Source organism: Puma concolor, chromosome B1 (assembly GCF_028749965.1).
Source record: "Puma concolor isolate L17-30 chromosome B1, mPumCon1.1.hap2, whole genome shotgun sequence".
Taxonomy (NCBI): domain Eukaryota; kingdom Metazoa; phylum Chordata; class Mammalia; order Carnivora; family Felidae; genus Puma; species Puma concolor.
Window position 1 is genome coordinate 16,428,820 of NC_141670.1, and position 17,574 is coordinate 16,446,393.

General features: G+C 36.3%; 1 protein-coding gene across 5 annotated transcripts in view; it reads left to right on the forward strand.

Moving 5' to 3' along the window:
- Window positions 1-17,574, forward strand: part of CFAP96 (cilia and flagella associated protein 96) — a 521,342-nt gene that overhangs the window by 14,026 nt on the left and 489,742 nt on the right. The window contains exons 6-7 of one of the 5 annotated variants that reach the window (XM_086703250.1): window positions 2,498-2,667; window positions 5,998-6,237. The exons of the other annotated variants lie outside the window; for them this stretch is intronic. Of the exons in view, the coding sequence (XP_086559376.1) occupies window positions 2,498-2,667; window positions 5,998-6,046 (219 nt within the window). The 3' untranslated portion in view covers window positions 6,047-6,237. Of the gene's footprint in view, window positions 1-2,497; window positions 2,668-5,997; window positions 6,238-17,574 lie in introns of those variants that run through there. 5 annotated transcript variants of the gene reach the window in all.

The following is a 17,574-nucleotide window of genomic DNA, read 5'->3' on the forward strand; positions in this document are numbered from 1 at the left end:
CTTGGGCCTCCGTCTTCCCTGAGACACAACAGTATTTAGATGATGCCAGTTAATAACCCCACAATAGCCTCTAAGTGTTCACGTGAAAGGAAGAGTTGCATGTCTCACTTTAAATCGAAAACTAGAAATGATTAAACTCCATGAGGAAGTCATGTCAAAAGCTGAGACAGACTAAAAACTAGGCATCTTGTGCCAAACAGTTATCCAAATTGTGAACACAAAGGAAAAGTTCTTCAAAGAAATTAAAAGTGCTACTCCAGTGAATACGTACATGATAAGAAAGCAAAACAGACTTCTTGCTGATGAGGAAAGTTTTGGTGATAGAAGATCTGGATGGAAGATCAAGCCAGCCACAAGATGTCCTTATGCAAAGCCTAATACAGAGCAAGGCCCTAACTCTTCAATTCTGTGAAGGCTGAGAGGTAAAGAAGCTGGAGAAGAAAAGTTTGAAGCTAGCTGAGGTTGGTCCACTAAGTTGCAATCTCCATAACATAAAAGTATGAGGCAAAGCAACAAGTGCTGATGTAGAAGTTGCAGCAAGTTACCCAGAAGATCTAGCTAAGGTAATTAATGAAGGTGGCTATGCTAAACAACAGATTTTTATTTTATTTATTTTTTTTAATATATGAAATTTACTGTCAAATTGGTTTCCATACAACACCCAGTGCTCATCCCAAAAGGTGCCCTCCTCAATACCCATCCCCCACCCTCCCCTCCCTCCCACCCCCCATCAACCCTCAGTTTGTTCTCAGTTTTTAACTAAACAACAGATTTTTAATGTAGATTAAATAATCCTTTATTGGAAGAAGATACCATCTAGGACTTTCATAGCTAGAGAGGAGAAACCAATGCTTGGCTTCAAAGCTACAAAGGACAGGCTGGCTCTCTTTTTAGAGGCTACTGTAGCTGGTGACTTTAAGTTGAAGCCAGTGCTCATTTACCATTCCCCAAATCCTTGGTCCCTTAAGAATTATGATAGGGGTGCCAGGGTGGCTCAGCCAGTTGAGTGTCTGACTCTTGATTTTGGCTCAGGTCATGATCTCATGGTCATGAGATCCAGCACCACGTCAGGCTCTGCGCTTGAGATTCACTCTTTCCATTTCTCTCTGCCCCTCCCCTCCGAAACAAATAATCATTTGATAAAAAAAAAGGATTATGATAAATCTCTGTGCTATAAACAACAAATCCTGGGTGACAGCACATCTGTTTATGAAATGGTTTACTGAATATTTTAAGCCTGCTGTTGAGATCTGCTCAGAAAAAAAAAAAAAAAAAGATTCCTTTCAAAATAGTACTGTTTATTGACAGTGCGTCTGGTCACCCAAGAGCTCTGATGGCAATGTACAATGAGATTAATGTTGTTTTCATGCTTGTTAACACATCTATTTGGCAGCCCATGGATCGTGGAATAATTTCAACTTCAAGTCTTATTATTTAAGAAATACATATCATAAAGCTCTAGCTGCCATAGATAGTGACTCCTCTGATGGATCTGGGCAGAGTAAATTGGAAACCTTCTGGAAAGGATTCATATTCTAGATGCCATTAAGAACATCTGCAGTTCATGGCAAGAGGTCAAAATATCAACATTAATGGGTGTTTGGAAGTTGATTCCAAACCCCATGGATGACTTGGAGGCACTCAATACTCCAATGGAGGAAGTAACTGCAGATGTGGTGGAAATAGCAAGAGAACTAGAATCACAAGTAGGGCCTGAAGATGGGACTGAGCTGCTGCAATCTCATGATAAAAGTTTGATGGAGGAGGAGTTGCTTCTTATGTCTGAGAAACGAAAGTGGTTTCTTGAGATGGAATCTACTCCTGATGAAGATACTATGAAGATTGTTGAAATGACAATGGATTTGAAATATATGAACCTGGTTGATATAGCAACAGCAGGGTTTGAGAAGATAAACTCCAATGTGAAAGAAGTTCTGCTGTGGGTAAAATGTTATCAAACTGGTTGCATGCTACAGGGAAATCATTCATGAAAGGAAGAGTCAATCAGCATGGTGAACTACATTGTTTTGTTTTAAGAAATTGCCACAGCCACCCCAACCTTCAGCCACCACCAGGTCAGTCAGCAACTATTAACATCAAGGCAAGAACTTCCACCGGCAAGAATATTCTCATTGACTGAAAGCTCAAATGATATTTAATATATTTTTAGCAATAAAACATTTTAAAATTAAGGTATGTACATTGTTTTTTTAGGCACAATGCTATTGCACTCTTAACAGACTATAGCATTGTATAAATATAACTTTTATATGTAGCGGGAAACCAAAAAATTCATTTGACTTGCTTTTTTGTGATACTCATTTTATTGCAATTGTCTGGAACTCAACTCACAATATCTCTGAGGTATGTCTGTATAGACAACTTTAAATGTAAAACCAACTCCATAGTGCACAAATATGTATGAACTTCTTCAAAATCTAATTTTGTTAGAAGCATTTTACAAAACTACATTAAATTGTCTCATTTTTATTTGTAGGCTGGTGGAATGAAGGCAGGAACATTTGATCCTTACCCTTCACATTCTGCTGACCCTTATGTGGTTAAATTGGCAAGCCAGACTTCCAGCAAAGGTGCTAAGATTTTCTATCCCCCAAGTGGACCAAAGAGCAGACCAACTAAAAGTATAATGACTTTGAATGTCAAAAGGTAATAATATGTTACACTTAGACTATAAACCAAGAAAAATTGTTTTCGACTTTTAGATTCCTTCAAAATAATATCTTTTATTTATATGTACTTCAAATAATGACAGATCTGGATGTCTTTGGAAATCTCAGCTCCTTTTATAAAGAAGCTCTCCCTTAGAAGTTCTTTCCCATCTTCTAAAATTTTCTATTGAAAAGCTTAATTTATTTGTTCTGTTCATAATTTTTATTTTTATTTATTTTTAAATTTATTTTTCTTTTCTATATTTTATTTATTTTTTATAATTTACATCCAAGTTAGCACATGGTGCAATAATGATTTCAGGAGTAGATTCCTTAATGCCCCTTACCCATTTAGCCCATCCCCCCTCCCACAACCCCTCCAGTAACCCTCTGTTTGTTCTCCATATTTAGGAGTCTCTTATGTTTTGTTCTCTTCCCTGTCTTTATATTATTTTTGCTTCCTTTCCTTTATGTTCATCTGTTTTGTATCTTAAAAGTCCTCATATGAATGAAGTCATATGATATTTGTCTTTCTCTAATTTCACTTAGCATAATACCCTCTAGTTCCATCCACGTAGTTGCAAATGTCAAGATTTCATTCTTTTTGATTGCCGAGTAATACTCCATTGTGTGTATATACCACCATATATATTCATTCATTCATCCATTAATGGACATTTGGGCTCTTTCCATACTTTGGCTGTCATTGATAGTGCTGCTGTAAACATTGGGGTGCATATGTCCCTTCAAAACACCATACTTGTATCCTTTGGATAAATACCTAGTAGTGCAATTGCTGGGTCGTAGGCTAGTTTTGTTTTTAATTTTTTGAGGAACTTCCATACGGTTTTCCAGAGTGGCTGCACCAGTTTGCATTCCCACCAGCAGGGCAAAAGAGATCCTCTTTCTCCGCATCTTTGCCAGTATCTGTTGTTGCCTGAGTTGTTAATGTTAGCCATTCTTTTTTTTTAAATTTTTTTTAATGTTTATTTGAGAGAGAGCGTGCGTGCACGTGCACAGACACACACACACACACACACACACACACGAGCGAGTGGGGGAGGGATAGAGAGAGATGGAGACACAGAATCCCAACAGGCTTCAGGCTCTGAGCTGTCAGCAGAGAGCCTGATGTGAGGCTCAAACTCAAGAACCATGAGATCATGACCTGAGCTGAAGGCAGACGCTTAACCGACTGAGCCACCCAGTTGCCCCATGGATGTCCACTCTCACCACTGTTATTCAACAAAGTACTGGAAGTCTTAGCTAGTGGTGGGTCTTTCATATAATGGCTTTTATGATCTTGAGGTAGGATCCTTCTGTCCCTACTTTCTTGAGGGTTTTTATCAAGAAAAGATGCTGTATTTTGTCAAATGCTTTCTCTGCATCTATTGAGAGGATCATGTGGTTTGTGTCCTTTCTTTTATTGTTGTGATGAATCACATTGATTGTTTTGCAGATATTGAATCAGCCCTGCATTCCAGGTATACATCCCACTTGGTTGTGGTGAATAATTTTTTTAATGTATTGTTGGATCTGGTTGGCTAGTATCTTGTTGAGGATTTTTGCGTCCATGTGCATCAGGGAAATTGGAGTATAGTTCTCCTTTTTAGTGGGGTCTTTGTCTGGTTTTGGAATGAAGGTAATGCTGGACTCATAGAAAGGGTTTGGAAGTTTTCCTTCCATTTCTATTTTTTGGAACAGCTTCAAGAGAAAAGGTGTTAACTCTTCTTTTAATGTTTGATAGAATTCCCCTGGAATCTGTTCATAATTTTTAAAGCAAATCTATAGCACCTTACTATGAGTTGCTTGAGACTGTTTACATATTTATTGTTGAGTTAGCAGTACATGTTAACATTGTTTCTCAAAGGGAGTTTTTGATCTTTGTTAAATTATTATCTCTTTGTGGCTTCCAGGCTCTCAGTAATTGTGAGGAATTTTAATTATGCTTAAGACTTCTCTCTAAGTTTGAAATAATCTTTTATGAAATCTTCTAGGAAATATTTTGGTTAGTTAAAAATGCTATTAACATCACATTATAATACTTCGAATGAAATATATTATTAAAGTATCTTAAAAGTTCAGTTTTATCCAGGTTTTGTGCACTCTTAACACTGAAAAGAAGTTGTCAGGAGTTCAGAATATAAATTAGGAAGGGACAATCCATCATTGTCTTTTGGTGTGTGTGCAAGATCATGAATAAATGGAAGAATTCATTTGATTACCTTTCCATTTATTCATCGAAAAAGTTTTAATGCCAAATAAGCTAATTTACATATTTCTAACTTCAGTGTAATCATATAATGGATTAAGTAAAGGACACCAAATTCACCTTCTTTTATAAAAACCTCTCAGTACATCTGTAACACTTGTGGACAGGGATTATAATGCCAGTCTTATGATCCTACCCCCAAAATAAGTCTGCCCATCATTATTTATATAATTTAATCTTGGCTACAGGCATAATATTCTATGGGGGCTAGTTGGTGGAAATTGAAATATGTGGAGTCTTTATTTCATGTCCTTTGATCTTCATCCTTCATCATTTCACCTATCTATTAGTACTCTGTTCAACTTGATTTATGTAATATAGAACAGAGAGTAAATTTACAATTTTCTTTATGACACTCACCCTCAAATAGCTGAGATTCTTTTGGGAAGCAAGGGGAAGTTTCAGGTTCTTTGTGTGTTCTTTTCTATCCATAGAACAGAATTGAGAAAGTTCTACAATATATGTTTGGAGCAGAGAAAAGAAAAGAATAGCTGATTGTTTTTTTGGAAACTCTGTTTATCTTCTGTTTAGTAATTTTGAATTTATTGAAACTCTTTCTTTTTATATTATCACAAGTATTATCCTAAGTCAAATTTTAGATTTTTTTACCCTAATTTTAAAACTAATAAACCTCTGGGTGGTATTTAAAATTGGTCCCATTAAACAATTTTCCTTATTTATTTATTTATTTATTTACTGACTGACTGACTGACTGGCAGAGAGGGCAAGCAGGGGATGGGCAGAGAGAGAGGGGGAGAGAGAATGCCAAGTAGGCTCCGCACTATTGGTGGGAAGCCCAAAATGGGCCACAAACTCACAAGCTGAACCATGAGATCATGACTTGAGCCAAAAATCAAGACTCAGATACTTAACCGACTGAGCCATCTAGGTGCCCTCCCAATTTTTTCCTTCTTGAATTACATTTTAAGTGAAACTGTTTAATTTGGTGAGAGAGTTTGGTTTTGGATTAATTTATTACAAAACCTTTTTATGAGAATACACAGATACATTACCTGCACCTACAAAATTAAATGTGCATTTATTTTCCAATTTTAGGGCACTAAATACGAAGAACTACAAGACTGCTTCAGTACAGTCCTGTTAGCATCTGGAAGACAAATAGCTTTCCAGGTCCTGACTACCAGTAATTCATCATCAAGTGCTAATTATTTGAGAATAACATAAGATATGGAACAGGTGTCTCAGGCATTTAAGATATTTAAGCCTGCAACTCTAATATTCTTCCTTGTTTTAGTACTATTTCTTAATGAATAAATAGTATTTGTTAATAATTTAGTATGTGATTGCTGATCTTTGCTTATATCTTTCTCAGGAGAATATGATGTGTACACATTTTATAAAATCTTGAACTGTAGTCTTATCATTTGAAAGCTTCTAATGTTAAAAAATTGCAAGCTTGGAGAGCAGGTGTGGAAGTTGGGGCTGGAGGGGTAGAAAGTGCACATTAAATTCTTACCTTGTGGTTCTTGGGGGTCTTTGAAAATTGGATTGATAGCTTATCCAAGTGTCCTAGCCAATATACTGCATATATTCATGTATGCACATTTTAAGTGAGGCAAATGTCTTCATTTATGTGGTCCTCATACCTTCTATTTATGGTCTTTGTAAAGCTTCATATTAGTCAATGGCAGCCCCAGGATGAGTTGGAGGTAGGGAGAATGGGGAATGCTCTTTTAGTTGAGTATCTTACACAAGTACAAAGTTACAAGATGGATGAAGTTTGTCTTTGGTGTTCCTCTCACGTGCATCTATAGCTGTCCAAAGCTGCCTCTTCCAGAACACCCCCTCTTGGTCTTAACCTCTTAGTCCCGATTATCTCTTTTTCACTCACCCTACCACTGTAGAAAATACCTGTTGTTCTTAAAAGATATGATTTAAATACATTACTGTAATTCATGGTCAGGTCTTTATCAACAGCCCTTATTCAATTGGGGGTGGTGGTCATAGTCTTTAAAAAGGGAAATTTATAATATCTATTAATGTAATATATTGGGGAAGTTATTTTTTAAAAAATTTTTTAACGTTTATTTATTTTTGAGAGAGAGAGAGAGAGTGTGTGAGCCGAGAAGGCGGGGGGAGAGAGGGAGACAGAATCTGAAGCAGGTTCTGGGCTCTGAGCTGTCAGCACACAGCCAAACACAGGACTCAAACCCATGAATGGTGAGATCATGACCTGAGCTGAAGTCTGGAGCTTAACCTACTGAGCCACCCAGGCACCCTGGGGAAGTTATTTTTGATCCATGGTGATTTCCTTAGTACTTATCCCTTTGCCATCCGAGTCTTCTCAGAGCTGGAAATCAGAATGTATAAAGGCTGCAATACTCTTCTTTTTAACCCCCCACTTTTTTTTTTAAGTGGGAGACTATTTTAAAGGGATTGTAGATGGTACAGAGAATTTTTACTATTGTAAAATCTATACACCGTATAGATTTATTTTCACATCTCAAACTATTTACATTTTTCTAAAAGAGTGTTTAAAAATCTTTATTTCCTACCCAAAGGACAGTGTGGAATGAACATCTTAAAGACATTATCAAGGGTATAATGTGACCCAAAGGGAATACATTTGCCTTTAGGAATAGTTTTACAAGGTACGCATAATTGAATAAAAGTCATATATACTGATAAATGTTACCAAATAAACCTTATGAATATATGTATTCTTTTGAGATATGAGGTTTATATTTTCAGGTTTTATTAAAATCTAAATAGATGCTTATTTTCACCTGTGCCTTTGTTAGCTATAATTAATTTTTTTAATGTGCCTCTAATAGCAATGCACACTTCATATAATATTGATAGATGGGAATGCTCATCTAATGCATTATTGAGGGTGTAAGAAGCAGTATGACAATTGGCAGAGCTTATTTAGACTTTACATAAATGCATTGTATCCCTTTACAGAAAAGCAAATGCAGAAACCAGTAACAGGAATAGTGAGGCATGTAGAAAAACTAAGATTTTTGAAATGATGAGTGACAGAGGAACACACACACACACACGTATACACATTTGATTTAAGGGGTATAAACTATGATGTCCACTGATTGTTTTGTTACAACTTATTGCCTCTTTTTTTTTTTTTAATTTTTTTTTTTTTCAACGTTTATTTATTTTTGGGACAGAGAGAGACAGAGCATGAACGGGGGAGGGGCAGAGAGAGAGGGAGACACAGAATCGGAAACAGGCTCCAGGCTCTGAGCCATCAGCCCAGAGCCCGACGCGGGGCTCGAACTCACGGAGCGTGAGATCGTGACCTGGCTGAAGTCGGACGCTCAACCGACTGCGCCACCCAGGCGCCCCAACTTATTGCCTCTTAATGTTGAAGATACAACAATACAACATTAGGTAGTTTCTTGTGAAACAACTTTTTTCTTTGGACTCTGACACGAAGAGTTACAAGGTAGTGGGCACTGACATTTTATCTCTTGACAACTCAGGCATCTAGTTATCTTCCCTCCCGTGATGATGTACTCCAGAACTTGAGAAGTTTTCTGCAACCACCTTCAGTGGATAATGGAAGACATAGCCTTGCTCAGCAGCTATTAATCTCTGCTAGGAACCATCCTACCACATCTGTTGAAGGCTCATAATTGAAACAAATGTTCAGGATGTTAACCTGATCATGGAAGAGAGGCTTAACTTGAAGAGAGACCAACAAGAAGCTCCAACAGGAAATAGAAAGTTAAATAATAGCATATATTTTTGGAAATCTTATCCTGGTTCTTCAGACTGCCTGCTCCTTTCGTATGCTAATGTTGTGGGACATAGATTAAGAATAATAAGTCAGATTCAGCCTATGACAGGCTGTGTAAACTGGAGCAAATCACACAAATCTTGAGACCCTTTCTTCATTTGTCTTGTCTACCTGGAAGAATTATCATGAAGACCAAATTTAAAATACATTGTGAGCTATAAAAAGTTATATGTAAAACTTAAAAAAAAAACAAACTAGTCATTACCTGTCAAATAATTTGTTGTAAATAATTTCCAATGTAATTTGTTAATTTGGATTTTTCATCAGTCATAACTGAATATGGTCTTTTGTTTACAATGCTAAAAATGAATTAGTAGCTAACACTTATATAGTGCTTACTGTATGCCAGGTACCATTCCATGTGCTTCACATATTAATATGTTTCTATTTACTAATCACTTAATCTTCATTTAACAAATGATGAAAAGGAAGCAGAGAAAAGTTAACTTATCTAAGGTAGCACAACCAACCGTGACAAAGCCAAGTGGTCTGTCTGCTTTTGACTACCTGTTACTATGTTTTGTCCCCAGGACACTTTCCCAATTTTCCACAAAAATAATGATTCTTCCTAAATGGCTTCAAGTCACATTATTCATTCTGCAGCCCGTATCAGAACTAGAGAGCAGAAAGTGGAAGTTACTTACCGGTAGGAAATCAAGTACAAATTAGTACAAATTAGCACAAATTAGTTGACAAGGAGGAAAACGGGGAAAACTTTTCAATTTATTCCTCTGTACACCTTATCACGGGTCACAGGTTGCAAGCCTGTGGGAGATAGCTAGAGAAATGTAGTGTATCATTCCCAAATTTACATGTGATTTTTCAAAAAAACAGAGCAATATGGAATCATTACACTTTAGTTAGGAAGAGACCTAAATGTCATTTTGTCTAAATTCTTTAAAATATTGCTACCAAGTGAATGCCCAACCTACATCTGACACTCTCTGGTATGATAACATTGCCTTCATTTAGCGTTCATTCAACAAATATTGAGTGCTTACTCTGCTCCAGGCGTGGTTCTAGGCCCTGGGACGCATCAGTAAACAAAATAGACAAAATCTCTGCCTTGCATTTGTTTAGGTAGAGAGCTAGTAGTAACACCAGGTAAAGAGAAGTGCTGTAAGGACAGTAATGCAGGGTAAGGAGATAGAGACTCATGGGGGTATGTTTGAACTATTTTTTAAAGGATGGTTAGGGAAAGACTCTCTGAGAATGTGACATTTGAGAGAGACCTGAAGGACATGAGGGAGTGGGTAGTTGTTCCAGGCAAAAGGAATAACAGATGCAAAGACTTTGAGGCAAGCATGATCTTAGAGTGTGGAACAACAAAAAGCCCAATGTGCCTATAGCAAATTGAGAAAGGTAGGGAGCATTAGGAAACTAGAGAATCACATAGAAACTACATCCAGAGGGTCTGTAGGTCAAAATCAGGACTTAGGATTTGGTTTTGAGTGTTATAAGAAGCCATTGAAAGTTTTTGGAATAGGCATGCTATATTAATGATTTACATTTAACAAGATCTCTTTGGTTGATATTTGGAATATTGACTGTAGTAGGGTAATGTGGAAGTGGGAAGGCCAATGTAATAGACAAGATTTAGTGATGGCTTAGACCAGGCTGGTAGCAGTGGTAATCCTTGGCCAGCAGTTTGGGAAATGTTTCTTATGTGAAATTGAAATCTGTCTCCTTGAAGTTTGTACTCATTAGCCCTTGTTCTACTACTTATAGATGTATAGGGAAAAAAACCCCAATGCTTTTATATACAGGATAACTTCACATATTTGAAGGTAACTTTAATTTTTCTGGTTGTTTCTTATGACATGTTTTTCAGTTCTTTCACCATTTAGTCCTTTCCTGCATAGTGATAATGTGTCTTTTTCAAAAGAATGAGGCTTAGATTAAGCATACTGTTTGTTTTTTAATTTTATTTAATTCCACATTAGTTAACATATAGTGTAATAACGGTTTCAGGAGTAGGATTTAGTGATTCATCACTTACGTATAACACCCAGTGCTCATCCCAACAAGTGACCCTCCTTAATGCCATCACCCATTTAGCCCCACCTGCCTCCCTCCATCAATCCTCAGTTCTCTGTATTTAAGAATCTCTTATGATTTGCCTCCCTCTCTGTTTTTATCTTATTTTTTCTTTCCTTCCCCTATGTTTATCTGTTGTGTTTCTTAAATGCCACATGAGAGTGAAATCATATATGTCTTTCTCTGTTATTTCACCTAGCATAATACATTCTAGTTCCATCTACATTGTTGCAAATGGCAAGATTTCATTCTTTTTGGTGACTGAGTAATATTTCCTTGTATATTTAACATCTTTACCCACTCATCAGTTGATGGACATTTGGGCTCTTTCCATAATTTGGCTGTTGTTGATAGCGCTACTATAAACATCGGGGTGCATATGCCCCTTCAAATCAGTAGTTTTGTATCCTTTGGATAAATACCTAGTAGTTTAATTGCTGGGTCACAGGGTAGTTCTATTTTTAATTTTTTGAGGAACCTCCATACTGTTCTGCAGAGTGGCTGCACCAGTTTTCATTCCCACCAGCAGTGCAAAAGTGTTCCCTTTGCTCAGCATCCTCACCAACATCCGTTTCCTGGGTTGTTAATTTTAGCCATTCTGACAAGTGTGAAGTTGTGTCTCATTGTGGTTTTGATTTGTCTTTCACTGATGTTGAGTGGTGTTGAACATCTTTTCATGTGTCTGTTAGCCATCTGAATGTATTCTTTGGAACACTGTTTATGTCTTTTGCCCATTTCTTCACTGGATTGATTATTTGTTTTTTGGAGTTGAGTTTGATAAATTATTTATAGGTTTTACATACCAACTATTTATCTGATATGTCACTTGCAAATATCTTCTCCCATTCTGTCGGTTGCCTTTTAGTTTTCGTGACTTTTTCCTTCGCCGTGCGGAAGCTTTTTATCTTGATGAGGTCTCAATAGTTCATTTTTGCTTTTGTTTCCCTTGCCTCCAGAGACATGTCTAGTAAGTAGTTGTTGCGGCCGAGGTCAAGGAGGTTGTTGCCTGTTTTCGCCTCTAGGATTTTGATGGTTTCCTTTCTTACATTTTATTAGGTCTAAGTTTCTTAGGTCTGTTTTTCAATCGTTTTTTTTCTTTCTTTTTTTGAATTAAGTACCTTATTTTATTTTCTATCTTTGTCAACTGTTAACGTAGCATGTAAGCCTGTAAGTTTTCCATCTTATTCTTTTTTTTTTTAATTTTTTTTTTTTCAACATTTATTTATTTTTGGGACAGAGAGAGACAGAGCATGAACGGGGGAGGGGCAGAGAGAGAGGGAGACACAGAATCGGAAACAGGCTCCAGGCTCCGAGCCATCAGCCCAGAGCCCGACGCGGGGCTCGAACTCGCGGACCGCGAGATCGTGACCTGGCTGAAGTCGGACGCTCAACCGACTGCGCCACCCAGGCGCCCCACCATCTTATTCTTTAGCTTTGGTTTTTATTACATATTGATCCCAGTTTTAACTAATCATTGGGAAGTTAGCAAGATAATGGAAGGCATAGGGTATTCCAGGAAAGGAAAACAGCATGTAAGCCATCATGATAGCTCAAAACAACATGTCACTTTCAAGAAATTACAAAATATTCAAGGTGAAGATGAAAGTTGAGAAAATATGGCCACCATTGTACATTTCATTCATTCAATCAACAAATATTTACTGAGTGCCTACATAGTGTGTGAAGCACTATGGTAGGTGCTAGTAACCATAAATAAAATAGATATGATCTTATGGTACTTATAATCTCACAGAGGATATGGGCATTAATAAATATTATAAATGTGAACTAAGACGGTGTTATTTGAATACATACCAAGGTGACCTACCTTCGTCTCAAAGATCAGCAAGACCTTCTTAAGGAGGGATGGTTCAGAAGAGATCTGAAAGTCTATAAGTCAGAGTTAGTAAAGTAAGATGATGATAGATGGTGGGAAACGTTCCAAGCTATAGAAAATGGATAAATCCCTCCCAGGCAAGGGACAACCTGTGTATCATTTTAAAAAGTGAAATAGATCTACCCTAGCTAGAATGAAAACAGCAAGGGAGAATAATAAGTAATGAAGTTAAAGGAAGAGAAATGAGCCTATTCCTGAAGCCAAGACTACACTGTATGTTAACTAACTTAAGAATAAAATAATAAAATTAAAAAAATAAAAAGTAAACAGAGATATCAAATAAGCCAAGTTAGAGAAAAAAATGTTGTCCTAAATACTTAATACAAAAGAAGTCAGAAAGAGGTAAAAGAAACAAAACAGACGGGACAAATAGAAATCAAATACATGGATTCTAGTTAATTACATTAAACTTATTAATAATTACATTAAATGTAAATAAGCTAAATACTGCAATTTAAAAGCATAGATTGTCAGACTTGATTAAAAAAACCCATTTATATGCTTCCTAAAATAAAACCACTTAAATTTTTTTTTTTTAGTGTTTATTCATTTTTGAGAGAGCGACAGAGCATGAGTGGGGGAGGGGCAGAGAGAGAGGGAGACGCAGAACTTGCAGCAGGCTCCAGGCTTTGAGCTGTCAGCACAGAGCCTGACACGGGGCTGGAACCCACGAACTGCCAAGATCATGACCTGAGCCAAAGTTGGACGCTCAACCGACTGAGCCACCCAAGTGCCCCAAAACCACTTTAAATGTAAACACACAGGTTAAAAGTAAAAGTATGTACTTAGCTTTTTAGTTGAATTGTTTTATATTGGCAATGGTTTTAACACAAATATTCTATTATGTAATCATAAGTCTCACTGTTCTTTAATCTTAGTTCTATATTTAAGTGGATACAATGCTCACCTTTAGTCCTTTTTTCAGTACCTGAAGTCATTGTGTTTTTGCCATTTATATAATTTTAAAATATTTTTTTTAAATTTATTTTTGAGAGAGCAAGTTGGGGAGGGACAGAGAGAGAGGGAGACAGAGAATCCCAAGCAGGCTCCATGCTGTCAGTGTGGAGCCTGACACAGGGCTCAATATTATGGACTGCGAGATGATCATGACCAGAGCTGAAATCAAGAGTTGGGTGCTTAATAGACTGAGCCACCCGAGCACCCCATGACATTTATATAATTTTATAATAAAGGAAAATACGAGACCACAGTTTTTCACATTTATATGCATCAATACTTTTTTAAATTAGTTTTTTTATTTGAGTGTATTTGACACACAATGTTACATTAGTTTCAGGTGTACAGTGTAGTGATTTGACAAGTTTAAACATTATGCTATGTTCACCACCACTATCTGTCACCATACGATGCTATTATAATATCATTGACTATATTTGGTGTACCTTTTATTCCTGTGACTTATTCCATAACTGGAAACGTCTATCTCCCATTCCCCTTCACCCATTTTGCCTTTCCTCTCTACTCCCCTCCCTTCTCGCAACCATCAGTTCTCTCTGTTTATAGGTCTGATTCTGCTTTTTTTTGGTTTACTCATTTTTTTTTTGATTCCACAGGTCAGTGAAATCATATAGCATTTGTCTTTCTCAGTTTGACATATATATATTTGAGTTAGCATAATATCCTCTAGGTCCATCTGTGTTATCACATTCATCTATCAGTGGATTCTTAGGTTGCTCCCATTTGTTGGCTATTGTAATTAGAGCTGCAATAAGTATATGAGTGCATATATCTTTTCAAATTAATGTTTTTATTTTCTTTGGGTAAATACCCAGTAGTGGAATTATTGGATCATGTACTGTTTCTATTTTTAAATTTTTGAGGAACCTCCATACTATTTTCCACAGTGGCTGTACCAGTTGGCGTTGCCTCCAACAGTGTACAAGAGTTCTTTTTTTTCCACATTCTTGCCAACACTGTTATTTCTTATCTTTTTGATTTTAGCCATTCCTTCAAGTGTGGGGTGATATCTCATTGTGGTTTTGATTTGAATTTCCCTCATGATCAGTGATGTTGAACTTCTTTTCATGTGTCTGTTGACCATCTGTATGTCTTTGGAAGAATAACTATTCAGGTCCTCTGTCCATTTTTTAAATCATGTTGTTTGGGGTTTTTTGTTTGTTTTTATTTTTGGTGTTTAGGTATATAAGCTCTTTATATATTTTGGATATTAACTGCTTATCAGATATATCATTAATGAATATCTTCTCCCATTCAGTAGGTTGGTTGCCTTTTTGTTTTACTGATGGTTTCCTTTGCTGTGAAAAGCTTTTTATTTTGATATAGTTCCAGGAGTTTATTTTTGTTTTTGCTTTCTGTGCATTAGGAAACGTATCTAGAAAAATGTTGCTGCTTCCGATGTCAGAGAAATTACTGCTTGTATTCTCTTCTAGGATTTTTATGGTTTCAGGTCTCACATTTAGGTCTTTAGTCCATTTTGAGTTTATTTTTGTGTATGGTGTTAGAAAGTGGTCCAATTTCATTCTTTCACATGTAGCTGTCTAGTTTTCCCAGCACTGTTTATTGAAGAGACTGTCTTTTTCCCTATTTCGTATTCTTGCCTCCTTTGTCATAGATTGACTAATTGTGGTTTATTTCTAGGCTCTCTATACTGTTCTTTTTTTTTTTTTTTTAATGTTTTTCATTTATTTTTGAGAGAGCGAGAGAGCGCACACAAGTGGGAGAGGGGCAGAGAGAGACAGAGATACAGAATCTGAAGCAGGCTCAAGGCTCTGAGCTGTCTACACAGAGCCTGATGTGGGGCTCAAACTCATGAACCATGAGATCATGACCTGATCCAAAGCCGGACGCTTAACTGACTGAGCCACCCAGGCACCCCTCATCTGTGTTTTTGAGGTGGAGAGGGAACATAAACCTGCCATTCTCCAGTCCCTATGACCCGGAAAGCATTCCCCCAGCTCCTCCATAGTTTTGCAGAGTTCTAGAATTGTCTCTTTTATATGCTAGTTGCTCTTTTAAACTGCATTTTGTTGTGGTTGTTGTTGTTTTGTCTTCCTATGTCATAATCTTGGTCTGGAACCATCCTCATTATGTTTGATTTTTTAGGATTCAGTCATCGGGTTTTCATGGTATATATTTATGATTTGACTATGAAAAATTTCTACTACTGATTTCAGCATTGCAAATATAAAAGTAAAAACATGCAAAAATACATACTATGCAAACACTAAAGATAACTGGAGGGCTCTATTAATATCAGTCAAAGCCATTAGAATGAGGAGAATCACCAGGGATGAATGGGCTCACTTCATAATAAAAGGATTAACTCACTAACAGGACATGATAGTCCTGAAACTGTACACATGAAAGAGCTTTAAAACATATGAAAGAAAAAGTAATAGAATGGACAGACCTACTTCTCTACTTTTCCATAGTAATTGTTAGAACAAGTAGAAGATCAGTAAGAATACAGAAGATTTGATCAACACTGTCAACCACTTTTCCTTGGTGGACATTTATAGAACATTCCACCTAACAACAGCAGAATATACATTCTTTTCAAGTTCATGTGAAACAGTAACTAATATAAACCATATTCTTGTCAGTAAAATAAGTTTCAATAAACTTAAAAAGATAAATTGTACTGAGTATATTCTTTGATCACAATGGAATTAAATTAAGAGTCAATAACAGAAAATACCTGAAAATCTCCAGAGTTGGAAGTTTAGCAGCTCACTTCTAAATATTCCATTAGGTCAAAGAATAAATCATAAGGGAAAGAGAAAATATTTTGAATTGAATGAAATTGAAAACATATTAAAATTTGTGTGATGCAGCCAATGCAGTGGTTGCAGTGAAAGTTGTAGCTTTAAATGTCTATAGTAGAGAAAAATAAATTTTCCAAACCAATGACATGATCTTTCACTTTAAGAAATTAGGGAAAGAGCATATTGAGCCCAAGAATACAGAAGGAAATTCCTAAAACAAGAACAGAAATCATTGGATTAAAAATAGCAAAGTTAATAGAGGAAGATAAACAAAACAAAAAGCTGATTTTTGACAAAAGCAATAAAATCAATTGAACTCTAGAAAAACTTCCAAGAAAAAAGGAGTATCCCTAAGTTACCATGTCAGGAATTTAAAATGGGACAATTACTGTAGGTCCTCTGGACATTAAAAAGTAATACAGAGTATTTTGACAAACATATGCCAATGCATCTGAGAATGTATATGAAATGTACAAATGAACATACAAATGATCCAAAATGACTAAAGAAGAGATAGAAAATCTCAATAGTTCTATATCCACTAGTGAAGTTGATTTTTTAATGTAAAATCTTCCCATTTAGAATACTCCAGACTCTTTGGTGAATTCTATTATGTACTTAAGGAAGAAATAATATCAATAACCAATCCTATACTAATCCTTTTAGAAAATGGAGGAGGAGGGAACATTTCCCAACACATTTTATAAAGCCAGATTTTCCTGATACCAAAACCAAGTAGACGTTAAAGAAAATAACAGAGACTAATATTCTTCTGAATATAGAGGGAGAAATTCTTAACAAAATATTATCAAATTGAATCAAGGAGTGTATATTAAAAGGATATACATAACTTAGTGGAGTTTATCCCAGGAATGCAAGATTGGTGTAGTGTTTCAAAATTAACTGATGTAATTGCCATATTTACAGCTTAAAGGGAGGAAAAAAATACACATGATCTCTTCAGTAAGCGCAGAAAAAGCATTTGACAAAATTCAAGAAGTGTATTTGTATTGTAATCAGCCTTGGAAGCTAAAGATAGTGTCTTCTGAAGCAAGGGCAGGTATGCTAATTTTCCTGTATAATAAAGGTAATGTTTCCATCAAGAGCAAAGGGCAGACATGCTTACGGCACTCATGAAAGATTTGGTTTCCCGAAACTCAAGAGTTCTCTCCTCT